The sequence below is a fragment of the Danio rerio genome, chromosome 7, assembly GCF_049306965.1.
Source record: "Danio rerio strain Tuebingen ecotype United States chromosome 7, GRCz12tu, whole genome shotgun sequence".
Taxonomy (NCBI): domain Eukaryota; kingdom Metazoa; phylum Chordata; class Actinopteri; order Cypriniformes; family Danionidae; genus Danio; species Danio rerio.
Genome location: NC_133182.1, coordinates 30,527,907 through 30,553,586, shown reverse-complemented (window position 1 = coordinate 30,553,586; position 25,680 = coordinate 30,527,907). Strand labels below are relative to the sequence as shown.

The 25,680-nt window shown below is 35.5% G+C and overlaps 1 protein-coding gene across 5 annotated transcripts in view; it reads left to right on the top strand.

The window, feature by feature from the left end:
* Positions 1-25,300, top strand: part of rnf111 (ring finger protein 111) — a 62,385-nt gene extending 37,085 nt beyond the window's left edge. Inside the window, exons 4-15 of one of the 5 annotated variants that reach the window (XM_005168924.6) lie at positions 3,977-4,134; positions 8,318-8,536; positions 8,626-8,966; positions 12,495-12,744; positions 15,406-15,775; positions 17,481-17,606; positions 18,088-18,205; positions 18,589-18,669; positions 20,643-20,738; positions 21,060-21,146; positions 21,532-21,635; positions 23,587-25,300. In XM_005168924.6, the coding sequence (XP_005168981.2) occupies positions 3,977-4,134; positions 8,318-8,536; positions 8,626-8,966; positions 12,495-12,744; positions 15,406-15,775; positions 17,481-17,606; positions 18,088-18,205; positions 18,589-18,669; positions 20,643-20,738; positions 21,060-21,146; positions 21,532-21,635; positions 23,587-23,704 (2,068 nt within the window). In that variant the 3' untranslated portion in view covers positions 23,705-25,300. 5 annotated transcript variants of the gene reach the window in all.
* The last annotated feature ends 380 nt before the right edge of the window (positions 25,301-25,680 follow it).

The following is a 25,680-nucleotide window of genomic DNA, read 5'->3' as shown; positions in this document are numbered from 1 at the left end:
GATTTAATTTGCAAGTATAGATTTTTTTGTAGTTATTACTTTCTTTGTGATGTATATTCATAAAATAATATATAATTAGATGAGCTTTAATTGAACCCCTTTTTCTTTGCTCATGTGACAGGCATCATGTATATTTTAATTAATATTAATGCTTTCAATTGCTTGGTAATTGTAAATGCTCTCAAATTAGCTAATGATATTACCTGAAATGTGTTGTTGTTTTTTTGTTATCAATAAACAATAATGCATTTTTTAATTACACACAATTACTACTTCTTTTTTTTTCAAACTAAAATATTTACTGGTAATAAAAATTAGAAGTCATAAGATATTCATCCATCCTGTGTGATGTTGTGTTCACACTAACCGCGAAGCATTGTGTGACTCGCTCTAGATTTCGAATGGTATACATTTCGTCTTGATCTTTTTTTATCACTTTTTTATAACTAATTTCTAACAACCGATTTCTTTCGATATCTATGCCGTGATGACAGTACTTAATATTTTACTATCTTTTTTCAAGATACAAACATTTAGTTTAAAGTGCAATTTAAAGGCCTAATTAGATTAGTTAGGCAGGTTAAGGTAATTAGACAAGTCATTGTAGAATATTTAAATCTGCTTTTATTCTAGCCAAAATGAAATAAAAGACTTTCTCCTGAAGGAAAATTATTATAGGAAATACTGCGAAAAACTCCTTGCTCTGTTGAACATCATTTGGGAAATATTTATTCAAAATAATGATAATTTAATGAAATAAAAATAAGTTTGACTTTAACTGTATATCGTTTTGAATAATCGTGATCACAGTTATGACCAAAATAATCATGATTATGATTTATATTTGAAATATTTGAAATCATTAACAAAATAAAAAATATATAGTCCAGTGTTTTCCAGACACTTAATTGATTTTCAAATGTGAGCTGAGATGACTATATCAGAACAAAATCAGCATTAACAAACATGTTAAAGCCTCCATAACAAAGCTAATGTGTTTACAAGCAGAAGAAAATTGGGGTGATGGGAAAAAAATGAATGTGGGCCAAATTGATTTAACCTAAACGGCTTCTATCCTTAACATGATATAAAGAGCACAGTTTAAGGCATTACGTGACCTACATACTGTCAGTTTATTAAGTTGTGTAAGGATTGTGCATCTAAACGCACTCTCTGACAAGTTCTCAAGGAAACTGCACATTCTGGAGTCACTCCCCTGGTCTCAAGAGAATCCCTCAGCCCTCCAAGCCTGTTGGTAATCATTTTGTTTTGATGTTTTAATGATGCAATCTGTGGTTAACGGGCTCACCAGTGTTGGGTTGGGAGGCAGGGGGCTTCTTTGCTCTCCAGACACAGGGGCTCGGGGCCACTAAATCCCAGCCTGGAGAACAACTCAATTCCCAGCAACACTCTGCTTTACGGCAACCAGGGCCGCTGCGTCCCTCCTATGGAATCAAATCCTCACAGAGGGGTAGAATTCCTCGAGTGGTTAGAGAATTCCAGAATAATTTATTTGGAATTTAGGAAAATCGTCATGTTGTTTCAAGTCTCAAGGGGAAACTAAACTCCCCTCACTAGGTGTTTTTACAGTCAGAAACACATGGCAAACATCACTATTTTTATATTATTTTATATTGCTACATTACTGGTAGAAACAATTTATGTTAGGGAATACAGCGATGTGAATTATTTTTTTTTTTATTATTAAAAGCTGATGAAAAATCCGAAAGACTTATGAATTAATAAACATAAGTAAATTGAAAGAATGTTTTGATTAGGGCTGCACAATATATCATTTGAGCATTGATATTGCAATGTGTGTGTTCTGTCCGGGATAATAGTTGTCCAAAAACAAAACAGACTAGATTTGTGGAGACACTGCCGAATTGAACCACAATAAAGTGAAACTTTATCATCTTCATGTGTTTTTAGGGCTTGTGACTATGTGAGCATTTAAAGAGAGTTTAAAGCATTTTAGTTGTGAATAAAGAAGTTTATTCATTCATTTTCTTTTCGGCTTAGTTCCTTTATTAATCCAGGATCGCCACAGCTGAATGAACCGGTAACTTATCTAGCACATGTTTTACGCAGCGGATGCCCTCCCAGCCGCAACCCAATCACTGGGAAACATCCAAACACACACGTACATTCACACACATACACTACAGACAATTTAGCCTACCCAATTTACCTGTACCACATGTCTTTTGACTTGTGGGGAAAACGTGAAGACCCGGAGGAAACTCACTCAAACATGGGGAGAACATGCAAACTCCACACAGAGATGCCAACTGACCCAGCCGAGGCTCAAACGAGCGACCTTCTTGTTGTAAAGCAAACGTGCTACCCACCCAGTCACCATAAAGAAGTTTAATAAATTAGTTATTGAATAATTTATATAGTAAAGCCTATGCAGTGTTATTTTACATTTGATTATTCAACTTCTGTTACTCTCTCCAAAAAACCATAAAACAGGGTTTATTTAACTGTGACATTTGCTCTGTTGTGTTTATTAAAGACTGTAGTATTTATCATATGTATATAATAAATTACATAAAAATATATATTTAAATTTCACTCCCTTACAAAATTATCCCAATCTATCTAAAGCAGGGGTGCTCATACTTTTTCTTATGAAGGGCCAACAACCAAAATAATTGAAACTAGGTAAATATAGTCTCCTAATATCGAGTCGAAGGTAAATAACGTCTTCTAATATAAATTTATTTAATAATATTTCAAAATGACTAGAAAACATTGCTTTCTATTAACTAATACAGTTTATATATTTTTACATTTATAATGAACTTATTAGAGTAAAAGCAAAAGCAATCTAATTTATAACAAAATTACACTAGTGTTTGCCTGGATTTGCTCACCAACATCCTCTGCTCCATCTGTTGAGTTAATGTGTTTACATTTTTAAATATCTGATGATTCATTAACAACATTTAATTGAAACATTTCATTTTAATTAGCTTTTTTGTAGCTAAGCAATAAATCAAACAAACAGAAGAATGTTATGTTAAATTAGAAATGACGATTTCTGTGTTAAAGGCATTTGACCCCATATTTCTTACTCTCTTCTCAGATGAGATGATAGGCCAAATAGAAGGTTATCCACAAGCCTTACTTTGGGCATCTCTGATCTAAAGTAATGACTTGTCAAATAGAGCTATTTAAGTCATCTGGTAAAATTGTATTTATATCGCAATATATTTCGCAAAGACAAATAGGGCAGTGTCAAATTTTTCCAATATTGTTCAGCCCAATTTTTGATTAGAATTGTGAATGGTATTCAAATGAGTTTATTAAAACCTTTGAAATGACGCTTATAAAAGCTAATAACATCAATAATTGACAGAGCTGCATTTCAGATCTTTCAGCACACAAGACCCTCCCCTTTCCAGCACACACATGCTCCTCCCCTAATTCACACTGTTTACACCAGGGAGCTCAGGCTTTGAGGAGTGGCTCTCTTCTGGACTCTTACTCAAGCACAACAGCTTTCATGTCCACTATTTCTCCTTTTTCCCTGAATTTCTTCTCATGAAATACAAAGCTTTTAGAGATGCATTCTCATATGCATGGTTTGCTTCAGATTGAGTAGTGAAATTAATTTTTTGTTATGGATGGCTCCATTGTGGTTCTGTGTATTTGTGTGGGAAAATATGCACTAGTGTTATGTGTCTTCTTAAGAGTTTATAAATCCGTGTGTGTGTGTGTGAAGAGCTATCGTGTCAGCTGGCTCTTATTTACATTCCAGCCGATCATTTCAGTAGCTGCTAAAGTTGCTACTCTGATGCCCTGATGCAGCTCACTGGAAACAAAACAATACAAAAAATTGTCTACAAGTACAGGTCTGCTCCTGCATTAAGTCAATCTCTATTATCAGTCACGTCAGTAGCCATATTGAGTTTTGGTATTTTAGCCTTACAGATATGTTAATGCAGATTGTCATATTTGTGTTTTGCAGGCCGCGCTCAGTGGGAGGTCATGGGAGGATGCACTGGGGACCCAGCTGTTCCCAGAGCCGAGCTCAGGAGGGACGTGGCCGTCATCGACTATCCACCGTCATCCAGCCACTCAGACAGAGCGCTGGAGAGGTGGTGGACCTCACAGTGGACGAGGACGGTGAGGAGACCTTTTTTGTTCATTTACTCTTAGGGATATTCCATGTACAGAAAGAAAATGGATACAGTGTCTACCAAATTTAAAATAATTTTAAACCAATCATTGTAATATACACGTATATATTGTTTTGTAGAAATTTCTAAATATTACAAGCTAAAAGCATTTATTAAAATTTTTTCATTAACTTCTAACTAACTAAGCTAACTTCATTTACTAAATCACAATATTATATTGTGCGTTATGAAAAATTGTACATGGTAAAAATAACAACAAACATCATTGTTATTTAGTGTTTTTAAAAAATAACTAAATGTATACAACAACAATGTAGTAATAATGGTAAAAAACATTTCCTCATGTTTTTTTTTTTTTAAGTTTTACATTCAGTCAAGAAAAAAATTATGCTCAAACACAAACTAAATTTGTGAATTACAAAAAAAAAAAAAAAGTCAGAGTGCCTTGGTGTCCCACCAGAGACAATATACAGCCACATCACACTGCTGCAAGTGTGATATAGCATTTATACAACAGTTTGACAGCATAATCATGCATATAAAAAAGAAAATCAAAAACAGAGAGTCTAAAAATTATTTTGTATTAGGAACTACTTCTGCGATTCATTCACATCTGGAGCTGACGTCAGAACAGCAGAAGTCATTACTAATTCACTAATGTCATTTTGGATTTCGTACTTGAATGATTCTCTAGCGTAATATCTAAAGTGATGACGAAACAGGTGATATTGCTCACATTTTAAGATTATTAGGCAGAACGGCATGAAATGGCATCAGTCTAGGGACATTTTCCTGTATTTCTCTGTTGAAATTGGGATATCACAATAATTAACCCCGAAAAAAGTTTAATAGCAGCAAGTGCAGGATATAGGTATAAGTTATAAAGTGCAATTATAGAAAAACTGTGGTGATATTTACAGAGTGATGTACTGAACAATATATAAAGGTTGTATTACAATGATAGTGGTACTATGAACAGAGATAAACAATAGATGAATCTATGTACAGGTTGCTATTAATAATCAGAAGTATGCAGATAGATGTGAACATAATTACAAATGTATATGTACAATTCAAAATTAATTAAATAAATCAGTTCAAAGTAATGCGATGAATACGTGCAATTTTTAAATGTACAAATAAATAGTGCACTGATTATGGAGAGTATGAGTGATATATGCGGTCTCTGTCATCATCTTGTGGCGACGCGTCAACCGTCTTGGCTCTGCTCAGTATGACCGGTTAATGGATGCCAACGTGCTGTATTTCCCTAAATATAAATATTTTCAAAAAGGCACTATCTTCATAAATAAACTGCATAGTTGCAAAATAAGCTACTACATCTCAATGACTTGATCTCTTTCATGCTTGTAATATTAACACATATTACATGTGCACGACCTTACATCTTTGACAGAAATGTGTTTTTTTGTAGTTTTATGGAGATGATAATAGTTTCAAAATGTTTAGATTTTAAAAACAACTTTTATAACTATAAAAATTTTGTGTTATTCTTTCAAAGCACTACTGCTGTGTAAATGAATGGCTAAATTGTATAAAATGTTCAGTTATGCGAGCATTAAGTGATGTGTTAAAATGGACTTATGCACTATGTAAAAGTAATTTTCTGTTTTAGGTTCTTATAACTTAAATTGAAAAGCTTGAGATGTAGAGGAGCAGGAGTGTATGGATCCATGTTATTTTTTTGATGGTCACTGAAAACCATCCATGGGAGAGAACCACAGTTTGGCAACATAATCGAGGGAGTTGAAGGGAGAAAGCAAAGCAACAGGACCTTGACCAGAATTTAATATCCCCTTATTTCAGAACATAAAAAGGCATTTGGAATTTGCTTCTGGTCATGACCTCCTCTCATGCTTAAATTCAGATGCTTGATATACATGAGATGTAACCACAACTTTAAAACAACGGAAATAAGTTGCATAACAAGTTAAAACAATCAGGCCGTCAACTTTTGCTGAGCCCTGCAATGGGAGGATATTGTTTTGTGCATGTCAGCCGTTATTTGAAATGTAACAGGGTTGATGAGTATTTGATGAGCGTCTCGGTGCTGTAGTGATGGTCTTCAGGTCTGCAACATAAAGGAGAGAATGAGCCTTAGATCACCCGGTTCAACACTGCGTGGGTTTGGGAAATATTAGATGTCACATCTAATCTACTCATCTTTCACTGTGAGCGGTCCTCCCTCTCTCTTTTGAGCTGTATCTCTGTGTGTGAGGGGGAGGAGGGATGAATCTGGTAGATTCGGTTAGTGTTGTTTAGCACGGTGGATTGCAGCTCGCCTGTGTTCAGGCCCCGTTAATAATGATTAATCTATATCTTTTCAGCATGCACAGCAGCATAAATAGCCTGTGCAGCTGCACGACATTCTCTCACAGCCACAGACCGACTGACAGCAGAAGCATCCCTTTTATTGTGTGTAATCGAGTTTAATTCTGATTTCATTTGCAGGCATCGTAATGAAGTCTGTCTGTTATGCAATCAGGCGCTGGCCCCAAAGAGTCAGAGAGAACTACTATAGGAACCAATTAAACTGCCATTCTGGATAAGGAATTAAAATCTGTGTAGTGTTATCTCATTAATCTGTGATAGGCTCCCAAATCCCAAGGTTTGTCAAAGGAAAACTCATTTCCATTGTTTCGTTTGATTTGCTGTCATAAAGTGTCTCTTTGTTTGTGTCTCTTTCTCTGGGGGTCTGTAGCTGGTGGGGTGGTAAAAGACCAGGCTGAGATATGATTGCATTTGCATTTCTTTTGACGGAGTGAGAAATTAATTTGCGAGGAAAAAGCAGATGGATTACTCGCAATGGAATGTTAATGAGTATCTGTCCTCATGGGCCACTTCGTGAATAAAGTCTGAGAGTGTGAAAATGCACACGTTTGATGACACCGACGTTCTCGAGATGGAGGCAATCATCTGTTGCCATTTACTACAAACGCATTTATTTAAGAATAGTAGTAACTCTTTTTAAAACCCTTTTATTGTTTTATTAAATTTATGATTTACTAAAACTGAGGGCTACCGCAGCATTGTACAATGCTAGAATTTAGTTTAATACTAATTAGGACTTTTATATATTTAAAATAAAAACAAACTTTCACTGTTTTCACCAAAATATTAAGCAGCATAACTGTCTTCAACATTGATAATATTGTAAAATGTTTCTTGAGCGCCACCAAATCAGTGTATTATAAAAGAATCATGTGAAATTGGAGACTATAGTAATAGCTGCTGAAATTTCTATTTTGCCATCACTATTATACAAAATTTAAAACGGCTATTTTTATGGAAATGCATATTTACAGTATTGCTGTACATTATACACTGTACAAAATCAGTACAGCCTTCGAGAGACTTATTTAAAAAAAAGTATCTTATGATCCCTAAATTATAAGCAGTAGTGTACATCAAGAAGTCAGATTAGATAACACTGTCAATATGCTATTAATTTACTTTGATGCCAACAAATGTGTATTTGCAATTATATGTTTAACAATGACCAATATTGCTACGTTAAAAACTAATTATGCTGAATAATTACCAACGTGGCACTAACAGATGGTTTTACATGGTGTCCGTGGGGTCTTAAAAAGTATTAAAAGTTGATTAATCAATGTAGAGAAATGTAAGGGTCTTAAAAGTATTAAAAAGTCTTAAATGCTATTTTGCAAGATATTACATGTTATATCATTTTCGATTATGCGATGCATGGTTGTATGATAAAGTTTGCCAAAATCTGCGAATTTCAGGATGCTGTGTAGTTAATGAAATCAATGAAATTCTGCTAGATTTGACATCATGCTGCTTTGTTTACTGCAGTAATCAAGGCAACGCCATTATTTCTGCAGTTCTACAAGCGCCAACCTACTAAATTAGCTAGATTCAATAGATTTTTATTCAGTATATAAACAATGTTTTAGTTTTGGATTAGTTTCTTACATTAATATTTAAATATACTTTTAGTTAATCTCACCAGTTTTTCCGGTTAAAACCTAAAGTGGTTATAAGGTCTTAATGTATGGAAAGAGTCTTAAAAAGGTCTTAAAAGGTATTAAATTTCAGTCTATGATTCCTGTATGTACTCTGTTTCAATACAAGTCAGAAATTTTACTATGTGTGTGTTTTTGTATGCTCATCCATCTCTTCAGATCTTTCAGTCGTGCCAACCACTTCTGACAGCACACACCCACAGCCAGTCAGTTCTTCCTCCTCTTCCTCCTCCCGTAATGCCTGTACCTCAGCATCGCCACAGGAGGGTCCTGGTCCCTCCAGTAGCTGCTCAGCAGCCGCCCCTGATAGCACATTGGCTGCTCAGAGCCACGGTGGAGTGCCAAGATCCGGCACCACCAATACCACTGCCACCGAAGGTAACCTATCTAGACGCTGCTACAATATTATTTTTATAAATCATGTGCATGTATTTGCATAACTGAGGGTAATTCTCTTCTCCAATCAGATGAGAGCAGAAGAAGCTTGTTGGGTGAAAATGGAGGTGTTGCGATGCCTAGGTTACCCTCTTGTTGCCCTCAGCACTCTCCGTGCAGTGGGCCGTCTTCAGGGCACCTCTCTATGGGGCATACCCACTCAGGGTGCATGCAGAGTGGGGCGACGCAGCAGTCCGGCCCCCCACAACCTGGCTCCCAGCACTCCCACACCCACTCGCACCACTTCCACCATCACCACCACACCGCACCAGTCCCTTCTTCCCTAGCCTACCAAGAGTCCAGCTGCCCTCTGGAGAGGCCCACTGCCATGCCTGCTCCCTGTGGAGGGGTGAGCAACCAGTACCATGACCAGGTACTTTCATATCTGCACAACATTTTCTTGCTTATTTTCTACCCAGTCCGTTGGGTAAATGTGGTTCCTTAAGGGCCATGAAACCCTCCGTAACGGGCAGGGTGTTTTCACACCTCTAGTTTGAAAAAAAGTCAGGAAAGTGGTTGAGTCCAGCTTTGTTTAGGTGGGAATGTCGAGTGGCGAAAGAGGAAAGGGTTTGCAAGAAAAGGGGAATTTCATCACTTGCTGGTGTGAAAATCAGCATGTGCAACACAAACATAGATGCAGGGGAGATAGACAATGATTTGGAGAGCAGCATTTACAGCGGATCTGAGAGCTGTGTTTAAGTAGAGGATTTTCAGTCTATAACATTGTAGTGATATTAACGTACTGTAAACCTAATAACTAAATCATTTTAACTAAGGTATGTCTTTAAAAACTGAAAGAGTACTGCTGGCGATACAAACTAAAATTGCCATCTGAATAAACATAAACAAAGAGCATTGATACATTTACCAAATCTGTAGAGACAGGACAATCAACACCCACTGGAACCGCGTCTCAGAAGAAGATGAGTGGAAAATCTGGATTTCACCAATTCTACATTCTAAAAGCTGTCTGTTAAAAATGTTCCCTACAAACATATTTTGCCACATGTTAGCAGACCACGGTAATCAAACTGCTCTCTGAACACTGTAAAAGGTAAAAAGAGTCTCTGAAGCTATATCATGCATATTAATCAAGTTGCATCTCATTCACAATAGAGCACGCCGATTGGTTTGAACCAAGTCTTTTTTAATGAATTAATTGTCAGATGTGTTGAAAACTCAATTACGTCACTTTGTACTGGCTGGTACAGACAGCCAATCACCACGCTGGAATGATCTCATTGTTGTCACTAAAATTTACTTTTAAACAGGAAGAAAGAATTTGCTTGAAATAACTCAGAAAGAACCCATTTTAAATCTTTTGCAAAATATATGTATGTCCTAATAGTGTGGGACACATATATGACTGTCAACAACTCAAAAAATGTCTTTTGTGACCCTTTAAAGGAACACTCCACCTTTTTTGAGGCTCTTTAGTCTCTTTAGTAAACACTTGACTTGAACCATTTTTGAATCCATTTAGCCAATTTCTTATTTTGGCGGGGTATTCTTTGTAGCTTAGCTGAGCTTAGTATAATAAATAAAATTGGATTTGACCATTAGCATTGACCATTAGAGTTTTTAAAGCTTGAGACTTGTGTAGTTACAATATGTAATAAAACCAAAGGAAAATTAAGAATTCAGAGGACACCTTAAAACCAGGAAGCAGTCCCAAAATTGCCTTGAAGTAATAATCACTTGTGTCAGGGACTGTTCTTGCTTATATTCATTGTCTATACAAGGAAAAAGACATCTTATTATCTCTTATAATCTCCATCTGTACAAATTATGGCAATCTGCACTTTGAACTTGATGTTGCGATACCAATTTATGTTTGCAATAGCATGTTATTAATTGTTTCTTTTGTTTCGTTTTATTTTATATCATTTTTGCATCACAAATTGAAAAAAAAAAATTTTGCTTTTTAAATTGAGAGGGAAAAATTGCAAATAATATGTTGACTGCAAAGCATAATGCCTGTATTGTTGACAGCACCATCTGTTTTCCATTTGACATATGGTTTGCATTTAATGGCATATGTTTTTGTTTGGAATTAGTTAAGATTATGCCTTCTTGAAATACTAAATCACGCTTCATGTTTTAGCGATGAAAAGGAAAATCCAAAAGCACCTATATGAAAAAAAATATTTTTCTGGAGCTGAGCTTTTCCACTGGGGATTTTGTTTGAGGCCATCCTCTCAGTGTTGTTGAATAATTCACACTGAACTAATTGTCTTGGCTGCTGAATTCTATTATTTACCAGAATAAAGAATTGCTGCTTGTGCGTGTGTATTTTAAAGTAAGTTGTGTGTGTGCGTGTGTGTCAAAAAAAAGAAAGTTTGTGTATAGAATGTGTTGTTTTTGTCATGTGCCATGATTGTAAGTGCATTTAGCATGAGAAGATAGTGTGTCTGTGCTGAATGCATCCAGCAGAAGACTGTGGCCTTTGATGATAGGGGCAATGAGCAGTAATCGCCGTTAGCTAGTCATCAGATATGCGGAGACAGGAGACGCTAGTGAATCGAGGTGATGTCAGGCATGTTTTATACATCAAAGTGCGTAAAGGATTAGATTTGGAGGGAATACTCTCATTTCAGGAGGGATTTAATACTGATTGGTTTTTATGCATGTAATTTCTTTGGGTAGTATCAGTTAAAAAAAAACCATGGACATTATTTCATGAGATATGCAGCTATTACAGTTGTGCGGCTCAATTGCTTGTAATGTTTTTTATCTGCCTTAAAATGTACAGAGTATTCATTCATTCATTTTCTTGTCGGCTTAGTCCCTTTATTAATCTAGGGTCGCTACACTGGAATGAACCGCCAACTTATCCAGCACGCTTTCACGCAGCGGATGCCTTTCCAGCCGCAACCCATCTCTGGGAAACGTTCACACACATATTCACATACACACACTCATACACTACGGACAATTTAGCCTACCCAATTCACCTGTACCGCATGTCTTTGGACTGTGGGGGAAACCGGAGTACCTGGAGGAAACCCTCGCGAATGCAGGGAGAACATGCAAACTCCACACTGAAATGCCAACTAAGCCGAGGATCAAACCTGCGACCCAGCAATCTTCTTGCTGTGAGGCAACAGCACTACCTACTGCGCCACTGTTTCGCCTTGTACACAGTATTAAGAATGCATTTAAGGACATAAATTCTGCAGACTTTGCATGCTTAAAAGGCATTCTCAGAGATCTCAGTCATCCTGGAATTTATGAATTTAATTTTTTTAACCTGACCTACAGAAATATTGTGCTACTGCAGTTATAAACAGAGGCTAAGCTTGAATGATTCTCTTCAACTACTACGATCACGTTCTTACCCCTGCAATCAAACATTTTTCGCACAAAAATAATTTACTCTTTTGGATTTATTCTGTTGAACACAAAGGAAGACTTTCCCTTTAAGTAAATGGTAAACAAGTAAAATTGTGTAATGATGTATATGATTGCTGCACTCTGTCCATTTGATTGGTTGACAGCTATCATGCATTGATCTCTAGTCTGTCAGCATTACAACAGCTAAAACTGCTGAATAGAGTCGATATTTCCTTCAGTGTGGCATGCAGCAATCTCCTGCAAAGAAACATGACATTGTGACACAATGGAGCATTAAGTAATATTTAATATTTTTAATACTTAATATCGCATCTTTAGTAATATTATTAACAATAATATAAGGAATAAAATTAATTTGTAACATATTCTGTAATAAAATTTGCTCATTTAAGTCCATAGCAGGAAGGGTGCCTGTACATTTTTCACCCTTTTATTGTTTATATATATATATATATATATATTTATATATTTATATTTATTATTTATATTTATATCACTTTATTAACTGCTGGTGTCCTTCTTCCTGCTTCTTTCTTTGTCTCAGCAGACTCTGCCGGTGGATCTCAGTAGCAGTGCAGTGCGTAGCAGTGGATCCAGCAGCACAGGGTTTCACGGCACATCTGCCTTTGACCCCTGCTGTCCAGGCTCTGCCTCCCGGCCTCCCGTTTACGTTTCCCAGGCTGCACCTGGACCTAGCCAGCAGACTGTGGCCGACTCATTCAGTCCAACCATAGTGGCCCAGCCTCAGCCCCAACCTCCTCAGCTCTCTTCCTGCAGGCACTACATGCATCCCACATGTAAGAACTAATATTCACCCTAACGTTGATAATCCAATATTAATAATCAATGCCCCTAATGACCCTATAGGTTTTTTTATTCACAGTTTTTTTTTCTAACTGAACCTGTTCTAGACCTGTTTAATGACATGTTTGACTCACACTCAATCACATGCAGAAAGCATGTTAAAGTGCTTCAATAGTAATGTCATTGCTCTGTGTCTTGTGGCTATGGAAGTAGCATTTTATGTGAATATTTTATTGGAAAACCACATCTTAAATTTTTTACTTCATTTTTAATTACATTTTTATTCTGCAATATTCTAATAAACTTGTATTAAAATGTTCTTACTATTTTCAAAATAATAGTTTGTAAAATTCCTTTTTTATTAATTATTGCAGTATTTTAATATATATAGTGTGCTGTATTGTGTTGTCATATGATACTACATTCACATAATATAAATAGGCAATAATATGGAGCTGATGAATAAATAATCTAATGTATTTACTGAAAACAGCAGAACAATAACACAACCTGGATCTGGTGAAAGTTAAAACCATTAGACGCAATTTATTGGATGCTCTTAAAAAGAAGGCAGTAAAATATAATTCGATTTGCGACGATTCCTTTGTGTTGTGTTGTGTGAGAATGCGAAGACTCTGAGATGCTGGCGCCTGTGCTTTATGGTAATTAGATGAAACACCTGATGTTTAATGTGTTAAGTGCTGCAGGTAGTGTGCCCAGCAGTCTCACTTAATTGCCGATTCTGCTCACAATAGCGTTGTGTGGAATATAAATGAGCGTGGCAGGGCTCCCTGGTGGGCCTGAATTTAGTGGAGTAATTGCCACTCACAGCTCACTGGAGCACCTGTTTGCACATTCTCCTGTTCGCTTTCTCTATATTTATCTGCTGTATCTCCCGGTCATTCGTTTTCTTTGTTTTCCCTTTACTTCCTCATTCCCTCCTGTCTGTCAAATCCTTAACAAACAACATACAACTCATCCGCTCCAGGGTAATCTCACTCACCTGCTCAGCATCCAGAACATGTGTTTACATTCTCGCCACAATTACATATCATGACCATTTATATGTGAAGGGACGCGAAAAGGAAAGTTTCATACTCACTTGAAGTTAAACCAAAAATTAGTGAAGACACCAAAGTATTTCTTACAAATTATATACAGTTTGTTCGCTATAGTTTAGAAAATTGTAATAGAGCATGACAAGAACGATTGAACTGGGTCAGAACTGATCTATCTTGATCATGACAGTCAGATAACTTTGATTGATAGGCATAGTATGTAATGGAAAAAACAATCAGCCAAAAATTATTCAGAAAACTATTGGTCTAATAATATTTATGCAAATATAAATACTTTATTGGGAGAGCCTGTAGCCTTCTAGGCTCCTTTGAACCAGGTTTGTGTTTATTTATCTACAGTTTGTAGAAAAGCGTCTATATATTGTATTACGAATGAATTAAAGAATGTGAAGTACAAGAAAATCCATATTTATTAAATGTGCACATGCAGTTCTTACACACAAGAGCAAGCAATCATTGTTGATAAGTAGGCCCACACGGAATCTGCGCGTGCAGAATTCCGCAGAATTCTGCAGATTTCTGGAGATTTTTAGCCCATTATTAATTCTATTTATTTACTTGAGTAAATGTGTAAATATGAATTTATTCAGTTTTTATTCAGTAATTTATTATTTTTTATTTAATATATTAAGTTTTTAGTTATTATACTCTGCTGGATACTCCCAAAATATTTCCGCAGAAATCCGCAGATTTTTACTAAAATTCTCCGCAGAAAATGTCCGCAGATTCCGTCTGGCCCTGTTGATAAGTCACATGTGTTTAAGTACCATGCTTCACATTCACAGTCATTAGCATTCGTAAACACTTCTAATTGTATGGGTTATCATGTATGGATGAGAAGACTTGCCTTAAAAATCATGTGATTATGTTTTTATTTTGTCTCTGCTAAAAGATCGAGGGGAATTTTTTTTTTTTTACAAATACAGAACTGGAGTGACTAGATGAAGTCCATCCAACAAGTATTGTTTAGGTCACTCACTGCAGGAGGAATTACAAACAAAAGAAAAATTCTTAATTAAAGCAGGTCACCAATGCAGTTAAATTCATTGGACCTGAGGAGAGAACTGTCCAAGAAAGAAAAAGGTTTAAAGTATTAACTAAAAACATTCAGGACACGGGGCCTATATGGATTGCCTAAAGCATACTGTGATGCTCTTAAATGCTTTTTATGTGTAGTGTTGCGATTCTACCTTTAGATTCTCTGCGTAAGCATGCATAGAGATGTGTAAGTACAAGTACATCTCCACAGCATAAAAACTGCTCCTACGCACGCATTACACACACATCTGTGCATACGTACTGTTGATACTGTAGATGAGGGCTCTTAACTTCAGAATTTTCCCAGACTCGCTGCAGTAGCTCTTTCAGTTCCTGATGGTTTTTAGTCCACTATATAAAAAACTTTTATGGGTAAAATGTCACCTTTTACTTTGTGTCAACGTTACTTGCATAAATGAACTATAGTGTCATGTTCACACTAGTTAAGAAATGTCAAAAAGTTAAGAAATGTCAAAAAGTTAAATATGGAAATCTAAATAAATTTTGGCTTGACTGTAAACTCTTTTTCTCCTCCAGATGGCTCTTTGTCCCGCCCGTTGCACCACCAGTCCTCCTCATCCTGTCCTCACTCTCACAGTAACGCTCCTCCACCTCAGCAGCCTCCTCCACAGGGCGACTATGTGATCCCGCACCCCGTCCTCCCGTTCCACACCCCACTGCCCACTCATGCCCCGGGCCACACAGTGCCCACTGCTCCTCCACCGTCCCTGCCCTCCCATCATCTGCCAGGCTCCAGTGCCCCTCTGCCTCAGCATCTTCCCCCTGAGCACCAGGCACTGCAGCACCACCTGCCCGTTCTGGGCCCAAACTCTGTACAGAGGCTCCACCACCACGACCTGCTGCAGCGGATGGAGGTGCAGAGACGCAGAATGATGCAGCACCCAACGTGAGTTGCATTTGTTATTTTTATTTATTTTTTATTACAAGGTGTCCACAAAGTCTTAAAATCTTTAAAAAAATTCACTGAAATACTGAGTTGTATGTCTTAAATCATTTTAAACAGATCTTAATTTTTCTATGTCCAGGTAAAGCTACCCTATCGAGCTGACACCAAATCACCAATAATCCATCTCAAAACTTTTTATTGCAAAGTGGTGCAATTCACAACAGCTGTTAAACATTTTACAGCAAGTTTTCCAAATAAAATTCCCTAATCAGAGAAAGAAAACTAAAGCAACATACCTTTACATGATCTTTCATTAATACAAATACTGTTTACAAAAGTAACTGGTCTATTAGAAAAGATCCTTAATGTTTAGCTCTCTAATTTTAGGTTTAATCTAAAATTTCAATCATAATGGTCTTAAAGTCGTGAATTTGACCCGAAGAAACCTGCAAAAATCATGTATTTATGTGTCACATAATGAAGCAACAATTCAGTTTACATTTATTTTCAATAACAGTACGTAGTATATTGCTGAATGCATTCTTGCGCTGGTTTATTCTTGACTAGTTTTAGTCTGTCATTTATGAAAAAATTGGACTCGACGACAACATTAGGTGACAGCAAGTCCCTGTCTTAATGAGTAAATAAATCAAATCATTCATTAAAAAAACATTTCTTTTTTAGATGAAAGACTCATTTAAAAGCAAATTTGACTAACTTTTACTTTATTAATGGATCATTGACTCAATTGATTCTTTCAAAAATGGGTTAATTGAGTATGAAATGCAAAATAAACGGAATAAACCAGACAACATTGTTGAATAAAGTTGTTGAATAAACTGTTTTATAAAATCAATATCACATTTGTGAAAACTGCATGCTTGCCTGTGTGGTATTATTAACTTTCATATCTTATAAAAAATTAAAACGTATAGATATTCTTTCGTAACTTCAATTGTAAGAGCATCGTAATTGTGTTTTTATAGGCGTCATGGTGCAGTTAACTCGCAAGGCCTATTTTATGTTAGGCTGTTCCACTTTCAAGTGACTAAAAGTCTATAACAGGGGTCACCAATCTCGGTACTGAAGGGCGGGTGTCCCTGCAGGGTTTAGCTTGCCTCAACACACCTGCCTGGGTGTTTCAAGTATACCTAGTAAGACTTTGATTAGCTAGTTCAGTTGTGTTTGATTAGGCTTGGAGCTAAAATCTGCTGGACACCGGCCCTCCAGGAACAAGTTCGGTGACCCCTGGTCTATAATGTTAGCTTGAAAGTGTAAAAATAAAACGTTATGATTTTTTTATTGATTATTATGAATATTATTTTTATATTTGAACATTATACATTTCACACACAGTTATAGTACACTGCTTCAAAGGTTATGGGTTGGTAAGAATTTTTGAACATGACTAAAATTTTGCATTCTCAATTTATTTATGAGCAAATACATCACTGTATTCCAGTGATGGCAAAGCTGAATTTTCAGCACTCATTTAGTGGAATTTCATTATAATTTTTTTTTTTTTTTTCATGTTTTAAATTTGTACTTCATATGTTATGAATAAATGTTATGACCTCTCTTATTCTTAAAGCCTTCAGAACTTCTATAAAAAATTTATCAGTGAAATGTTTTGTGTTGATGCCTTTGCAAAAGCTGTTTTGCTTTAGTCTTTTTCTGTAACAAATTTTATTCTTTCTTCTTTAAGGCGAGCACACGAGAGACCCCCACCACACCCCCATAGAATGCACCCTAATTACGGTCACGGACATCACATTCACGTCCCACAAACCATGTCATCCCTCCCTCGACAGTCTGACCAGAGGACAACATGGTATAGTGGATTTCTCTAAATTCGTTTTGAATACTGCACACTTGAACTTGAGTTTAGGAATTTAAATGAACTTTTATAATAACAGTTTTGCATTTATGATATAAAGCACATATATTATAATGTATTATAAACTAATATTCAGTTATGAAATAAGGTTTTTGTTTTACACTACTTAACCTGCTCAAGCTGTGAATGTGTTGTTCTTAAGTTTGAAATGACAGAGTAGAGTGTTTTGCAACAGAACATCAACTTTGCTATCACAGACTAATAATAATAGAAAACCGCTAATTTAAAACCCCATTAGATGTTCCTCAGGGAGCTTGTGGTAAATTAGCTTTCCTGTTTGGCCTACAGATTCACATCACCAATGAACATCTCAATATAATCGGGATCTGTTAGTCATGATGTTGCTTTTTCAAGCATTATGTTGTACAGTTGCTGTGTTTTAACATGCTGGTTGTTGGCGTTACTGCAATTTCAGGGAGCTGGGCATCGAGGCTGGCGTTACTGTTGCTCCCTACCCTTCAGGACACCTGCACCCGCATCTGCCTCATTATCACCCTCCACCCAGACTGCACCATTTCCCTATCCAGCTGATGGTGAGTCCCCCGCTCACCTCCATCAGCTCAAATATATGCATACATTAGCATGAATAAAAAAGCCCTGATATGCTCTCAGGTATGGCACAGATTAATGGCGTAAGCCCCGAGCCGTGTATCCGCAGCATCTGTTATTTCAGGGTGATTTGTACAGGGCCATGAATTATGCATCACAAGTAATAATGGAAGCTCATTAGACATTTGAAGTGTGAAATCTGAATTTGATATATTTGAAAGTCTAAAATTATGTTTGAGTCGTATGGAGTGACATGCACACACAGGCATGTGAATGATTCGGGGTAAAATGATTGCAGTTTCTTTTCACTCAGATTCTCTAGCCCACTTTATGCCATCACTGATTTTTATGTCTCTGTTTTTCTCAGCACACTGGCTCAATGCCTGAGGTGACATATCCACATATCCGCTATATCTCCTCCAGAATGACCTTTGGTCGCACATATGAGGTAAGAACTAGAATGTAGACCAAAATCTAAAGACGCATACAAGAACAGAACACTGTTTTCCCTTAAGAATGCATGCAAAAATGTTAATATATGGTGCATGTTTGCATGTGGTATAGCATATATATATATAGTGGATATATTTACTTAACAATAAAATGACACAATTATTAAAAATAAGTGATCATAATGAATTGATTTAAATCTATTTTAAATGAGAAAACACTTCTTATTGACAAATAAGTGAATTGTTAAAAAAATATATTTAAGTAATATTTTGTCTTTAAATAAAATCTTTAAATAAAATTGTTAACACTTTTACACACTATTGATCATTCATTAAGCATTAGGGAATGTTAATTCATTATCTGTTAAGCATTAACTCTAGAGTAACAGATAAATTAGTAAGCAGTTTATAACTGCAAAAACAAATGCTCTATTCTTGACTCTTAAACACATTTATAATGTGCACAACAACTGTATTTTCATACTTTGTTAATTATTGTTTTTTCATAACTAAATAAAGTATTGCATCATTTACAAACCAGTTATTTAAGCATAGCTGGTGTTTTTTATTATTATTCAGAATGCATAAGTAAATGATTGATAACTTATCAAATTAACATTGTAAATTTTATTATTTAGGCATATAATAATAGTTAATGTGTATGTTAATAAATGCTTTATTACCTTAACTTCATCCAGTTTTGACCTAATTTGAAGTGAGGACTATTAAGGCTTTATAAATCCTTTATAAATAACAATTAAAGGCTCAGTTAAATTCTAAACAGGAAAAAAGAGAAAATAAACAACTTTATTTATTTAAAGATACACAAATACAAAAAAAATTAAAAATCATTTTTGCAGTCTTATCTAAAATATAATTACTGTACAGTTTAATCATCACTAAGTAACATTGAAATGTTGCATTATATTATATTGTTAAATTATTATATTCTTGTTTTATTCAATTATTTTATATTTAGACACTCCTGTTATTTGGCAATTTTTAAACTTTACAGTAATTTTACTTTTTAGATAAGATTGCAAGATGTATTGTTAATTTGATACTGAACCTTTAATTGTCATTTATTTGGAATTTATAAAGCATAAATAGTCCTCACTTTTGGCCACAAAACTGGATGAAGTTAATACAGCATTTTTTAACATACAAATTAACTAATAGTATTTGTCTCAATAATAAGTTATAAATGTTGATTTGAATAGTTTATTCATCATTTTCTCACTCATTTTGAATTATCTAAAAAAATACTCTTAAATACAAATGATTTGTAAATAATGTGATACATAATTTAGACATGAAAAATTTATCTGTAACAAAGTATGAAAGTACAATTATTAAGTCAAGAATAGAGCATTTGTAGCTGTATTTATAAACTGCTTAGTTATGTCTATTAATGTAGAGTAAATTCTTAAGAAATAATTAATTCACTATTTGCTAATGCTTAATAGATGATTCATAGTGTGTAGCATATTATAAAGTGTTACCATAACATCTATTAACATATCATTAAATTATTTTTTATATAAATATTGGACTGACAAGATTGTTTTGGTGTCTAAAATATTGTTACACAGAATTAAATGTTACGGTTTTTTTGGGTTTTTTTTTTTGTAAAACGTCGTAAAATGAGTTTTCATTTCAATAATTTTGTTTGCATGTGAAAACCAATTTTTTTTTTTTTTGGCTCTGTGCACTGAGCAAAGTTTGTTATTGCTTTCAGTATAATTTTTAAATTTCCCCATCCTTCAATAAAACAGCTTCCTTGTGCAATCTCCATTACACCACACAGATTTACAGAACAATCCACTCTGCACAGACTGTTAAAAATAAAAAATCATTCTTAAAACAAACCTGCTCATAATGGAGGGATGAGATTCTTCAAACATGACCCATTTAAAAGCTTTTATAACCAGTATTGTCTGTGTGTGTTATTTTTTTTTTTTTAAATCAGGATCTGCTGCATTTAGAAGAGCGACTGGGGACTGTGAACCGAGGGGCCTCTCAGGGAACCATAGAGAGGTGCACCTACCCACACAAATACAAGAAGGTGAGAACACGTTCACTTACACATATCAGGGGCTCAAAATAAAGTAATGGACATAAAAGACTCTGAGGATATAATATAGGGGCTTCCTGTTAGAGACACAAACAAATTATCAACCAGGAGCCATAAAACCAGTTCTGTTGTGTCCTACGACGCATCACAAAAATCCTCACCCAGTCCTTTTATTGCCAAAAGCGGCATAGCGTAGACGTTTGAAATGTCACTAATGTCTAGGCAAAGGTTCCATACAGATGACAGAATGCATTCTATTATTCTGACTATCAGTAATGTAAAGTAATCTAAAACCCTGCCGCCCTGATACAGAAGGTGGTGGAGAGAGACACTGAGGAACAGTTAGCACCTGAAGCATGGGCATCTGTTGGGAAAAAAATGCACTCAACCTCAAACTCGGTGAGAAAAAATGTGAACAAATAGTTTGGGAAAACATGTTGTAGCTCTCATATTGTGTAGATGTTAACAGGGGCAGGGATAGTCGACAAATGGCCTAGTTGATGTAGTCGAGGAGCACATTGTCAGCAAATGTGCCTGCTTTTTTGATTAATAGTATGTTATGTGGAAGTTTAGGTTGTGTTCTTGCTTGACGTCTTCTTGGCTGTTTATAATAATAAAGACTGTTGATTTGTTAATTTGTGGATATTACATTTTATTCAATTGAAAACATTGTTATATTTGGGGGAAGAAGACGTAATATGTGTGCTACTGTTTACATGTTCATGGAGATTGGCGTGCAATGAAACCACTCATAATGGCTGTTCTGCTTCTTTCTTATGCACAGAGAAAGCTGCATGGTAAGCAGGAGGAAGAGGAGGGGGCAGAGGAAGACACGGAGGAGAAATGCACCATCTGTTTGTCTATACTGGAAGAAGGGGAGGATGTCAGGTAAATCTTTAAATAAAAAAACTGTGGTTTACACCGTATTCTAAACAGCTGTAGAGAACGATGAGGGTGTTTGAGAGTAATCAATTCGTTAAATGGATTAGTATGTAATTCATAACTTTTTAAATTTATATAACATTTTATAATATACAGGTTTCATAGTCATGGAAAACCTGAAAAGTTCATAGAATTTTGACATGGAATTTTCCAGGCCTGGAAAAGTTTGCACGCCAATCCCCATGAACATGTTTTGGAAAAACAGAAAAACCCACAAAGTTTTGGAAAAGTCATGGAAAACAGATTCTTTATACTTGAATATAGGTTATTTACTTCTTTACTGTCCTTGGCCAATCACATCCTCTCACATTATTAGTGTGGTGTAAGCATTATCTAAATCAATTTTACATAGATATAAATATAAATTGAAACTAAATAGATTGTTGTGTGTTTTACGAGATGCTGTAATTAATTTGAACATGCATTGTTTTTCTTTTACCACGCATATGTAGACTGTGCATGAAACATTAGGTCATGAAAATGGACTTGAAAGTCTTGGAAAAAGCGTGGAGATTTAGTAGTAAAAATGTGAATATAATAATATATAATTTTGTAAATAATAAATGGTTGTAGGTATTAAATAATAATTTCCCTTTTTAAAACAGTTTATTGATTTTCTCTAACTGCAAGAGTCGGCTGATTTAATGGGGTTTGAGCTTCTCACACTGCTAGTTCGGTTTGTAAGTGTTGTTTTTTAGTGATCTATAAATAATATAAACTCTATAAACATCTGTTTAATTTACTGAGCACCAATATTAAATGATCACAATAGAGCAACGAATCAGCACATTATGATGATTTCTGATGGACAATGTCTGGAGTAATGACGCTATAAGTTTTGAATCACAGGACTAAATAACATTTCAAAAATATGCTCTAACGGCAAATAAAATAAATAAAATTCACAAGAGCACACAACAAACTATGGTGGCATGATGCTCATTCAAAACGACAGTCTCGTTCATTTTTCCAGTCTCTCCTGGAGTCAAATGTTTCTTAAGACAAGAAAATTACATAAAATATGTTAAAAAAACAAAATTGTATTGTACACTGCAGTACGGGAGAATTGAAGTAAAAAATGCCATAGGTTTTCTGAAAAGCCATCCCTAAATCAGACATGTAGGTCCTAAATCTAAAATGTCCCTGTAAGATCCCAGAGGGACTGTAATTTAATGCATTTAATATAAACAATTGATTTTCATGAGTGAATAGTTTATGTACTCTGCTGCCCTCTGGAGTTGAAAGGTGTGAATTACTTTGCGCTTGTTACATATTCAGGGGTTTCCTCTATCTATACCAGAGATGACCAAACTAGGGCCCTGGTAACCTTTGATTTAGTATGCATCCCATCTGAGAAAAGAGAGACAATGATGGGAGGGTTTCAAGATTGTAAATTCAAATTTAATGTAATCTTTTGTTTGTTTTTTTCTTAAGAGCTAGCTAAAATTAACAATTATTAAAAGGGTGTAAATTGGTCAGATTTTGTTTAAATCTAAATACTGTCACCCGACAATGCAACGACTTTGGTGAGCAAATTAAGTCAAAGTCAGATTTCGCTTGACCATCATATTCAGCATTGAACTTGACTTTTATAAATGTGATTGTTTTATTGCAGTAAGGTGTCGTTTAAAAAGTAATACTGCATTAGTTAATATTGTTCAGAGTAATGGTTTCTATTTATTTTGAAATATTAGGAAATGAACAAGGAAATTATCCACTGCAATTTTAATGGAATATAGTTTCGTATGTTTACCTTTGGCCCATGGTTTGCAATGATATTAGAGTTTTGGGCCATCATACAAAAAAGTTTGAACACCCCTGATCTATACAGATGAAATTTCTTTGCCTTGAACATTGGTGTTCTCTATTCTGAAAGTCCTGTTTGTTTCTTTTGCAGGCGCCTTCCATGTATGCACCTCTTCCATCAACTGTGTGTAGACCAATGGCTCCTCACTAATAAAAAATGCCCCATCTGCAGAGTGGACATCGAGGCTCAGTTATCTTCAGAGAGTTGATGCTATTTTTCTTGCTACATTTTTGTTGGACATTATTTTGTTGTTTTCCTTTTCCTTTTCGTCAGTAACGCATTCAACCAAAGATGGCATGAAATACCTGCGCAACTATGGGAAAAAAGAAACAAAACAACAATCCACACACACAGACACACACAAAAGCATCAAGCCTAGCGTGCCAGCTATCATGTAGTACCAGTACAGCTAGAAATAACATCTTCATTAAGGGTTTTGAATTGTATTGTATTTATAAAGGGTTTATGTAGCTTTTGTTTTCATAAGTGTCATTGTATTTTATTTTTTTGCATGGTTCCTTGCAATGCATTTCTTTGCACATTTAATGAACTAGGCCTCATACGGCCTGAGAACTTGCAGGCGAGGATTGCTGCTCTGGTAAAGAAGCATTTTTACATACCTGATGCCTTGCTTTACTGGAATAGAATGTCAACCTCCATTTTAAAACATTGCAGGACTCAATTTATTGATCAGTATATTGATTAGTTTTATGTTTTAGACAATTGTGATCTGATTTTTTTTTTTTAAAGTGAATCAAGACATTCCTTAATTAGGAAACAAGATCATGGTTAAGAAGATCAGCTGCTGTAACAGTGTTCACCCTCACGCCAATTCACTCTCCACACGGGAACCTGGGCTGGAGTCCATTGCATTTCACTTTGGCTCGTTTACCAGCGCTAACTCGATTGAGGGAGTTAGCGTGAAAGCATTCAGAGATGCGCCTTGTACATTTACTCTTAAATTTATATGCATTAGATCCTGAACCAACGGAACAGAAATGAATTCAACTCCAGCCCTGATGAGAACCAACTGCACACTTCACCTCTTGAACGTTCGCACGGTTGCGTTCCATCAGTCCCCTCTCAGCACCTCAATCTGCCGTCACATGTAACGCACTTCACCTGATGTATTTTCAAAGAGAAAGAAAAAAATGAATGTCACCTACCTGTATTCTGATTGATTGTTGTTTTTATTCTATGATGAAGTCGGATTCTCGATCGAGTGTAATTTCTCAGATGAGCTCGATTTGTTGACTTGGTTCGGTGAGAATGACAGGCCTATAGAAACAGCCACCGCAAAACATGGAGTGCTGGGATTATTTATTTTTTCATCAGGGTCTCCTAGCCTACTTCATTTAACTCTCTTTCTCTCTCAGCAACCTAAAAAGTGACTCTTGTTAGCTGATTATTTCCTCTCGGATATTGCCATTAACATGCATTTGTTTTTTGCGACTGTGCAGCAAACTGTTTTCCCCTTTTCTTTGCTTAATTTTTGTTTCTTCTTCTTTTGCTGCTGTGAAATCCTAACACTAATATTAATCTCAACTAGCTAACTTGCATATACTTGCACATGAGAGACAAAAGACAGGAGTGCTGTGATAATGAGAGTGTGCTGAGGCCGTGTATTTCCACTCTGATTGCTGAATTTTGAGGAAAAACTGTAATAATTTTGAATGGAGTGTTGGAATGCAGTACTTAATGGCAGGCGTCCATGCATTCATAGATTTAATGGCCCCAGGATGATATTCCATGGGATTTATATTAGTTTTAAAATAATGAAATTAATAAAGTTAGGTAACTCTTTTATGTGTCCATTCTTGTGCCTTCTTCTGCTTCACAGATTTACCAAGGTAATTATGATTTAACTGAGGTAACCTAGAAACTGTATGAACGTCATGCAAATGATCTGTGTACTATACAAACCTGCATTCTCTCACGTAGAGCAGTTTTCTAGACTGCAGTTTTCAGAACACACCTACGGATGCTAATGTAAAATCTATTTAAACAACATTCATTATTACTTGGTTATTGAAAAAGTTTTCTACTGATTATTACTTGCAGCCTACTGAACGAGAATACCTTTGCTGTATATGTAGACAATGAAAAGTGTTGTGGTTGTTTTAACAGAGTTTTTGTGCATAATTAATACTAGATCTGTACTAAAAAAGAATAGAAAATACATTC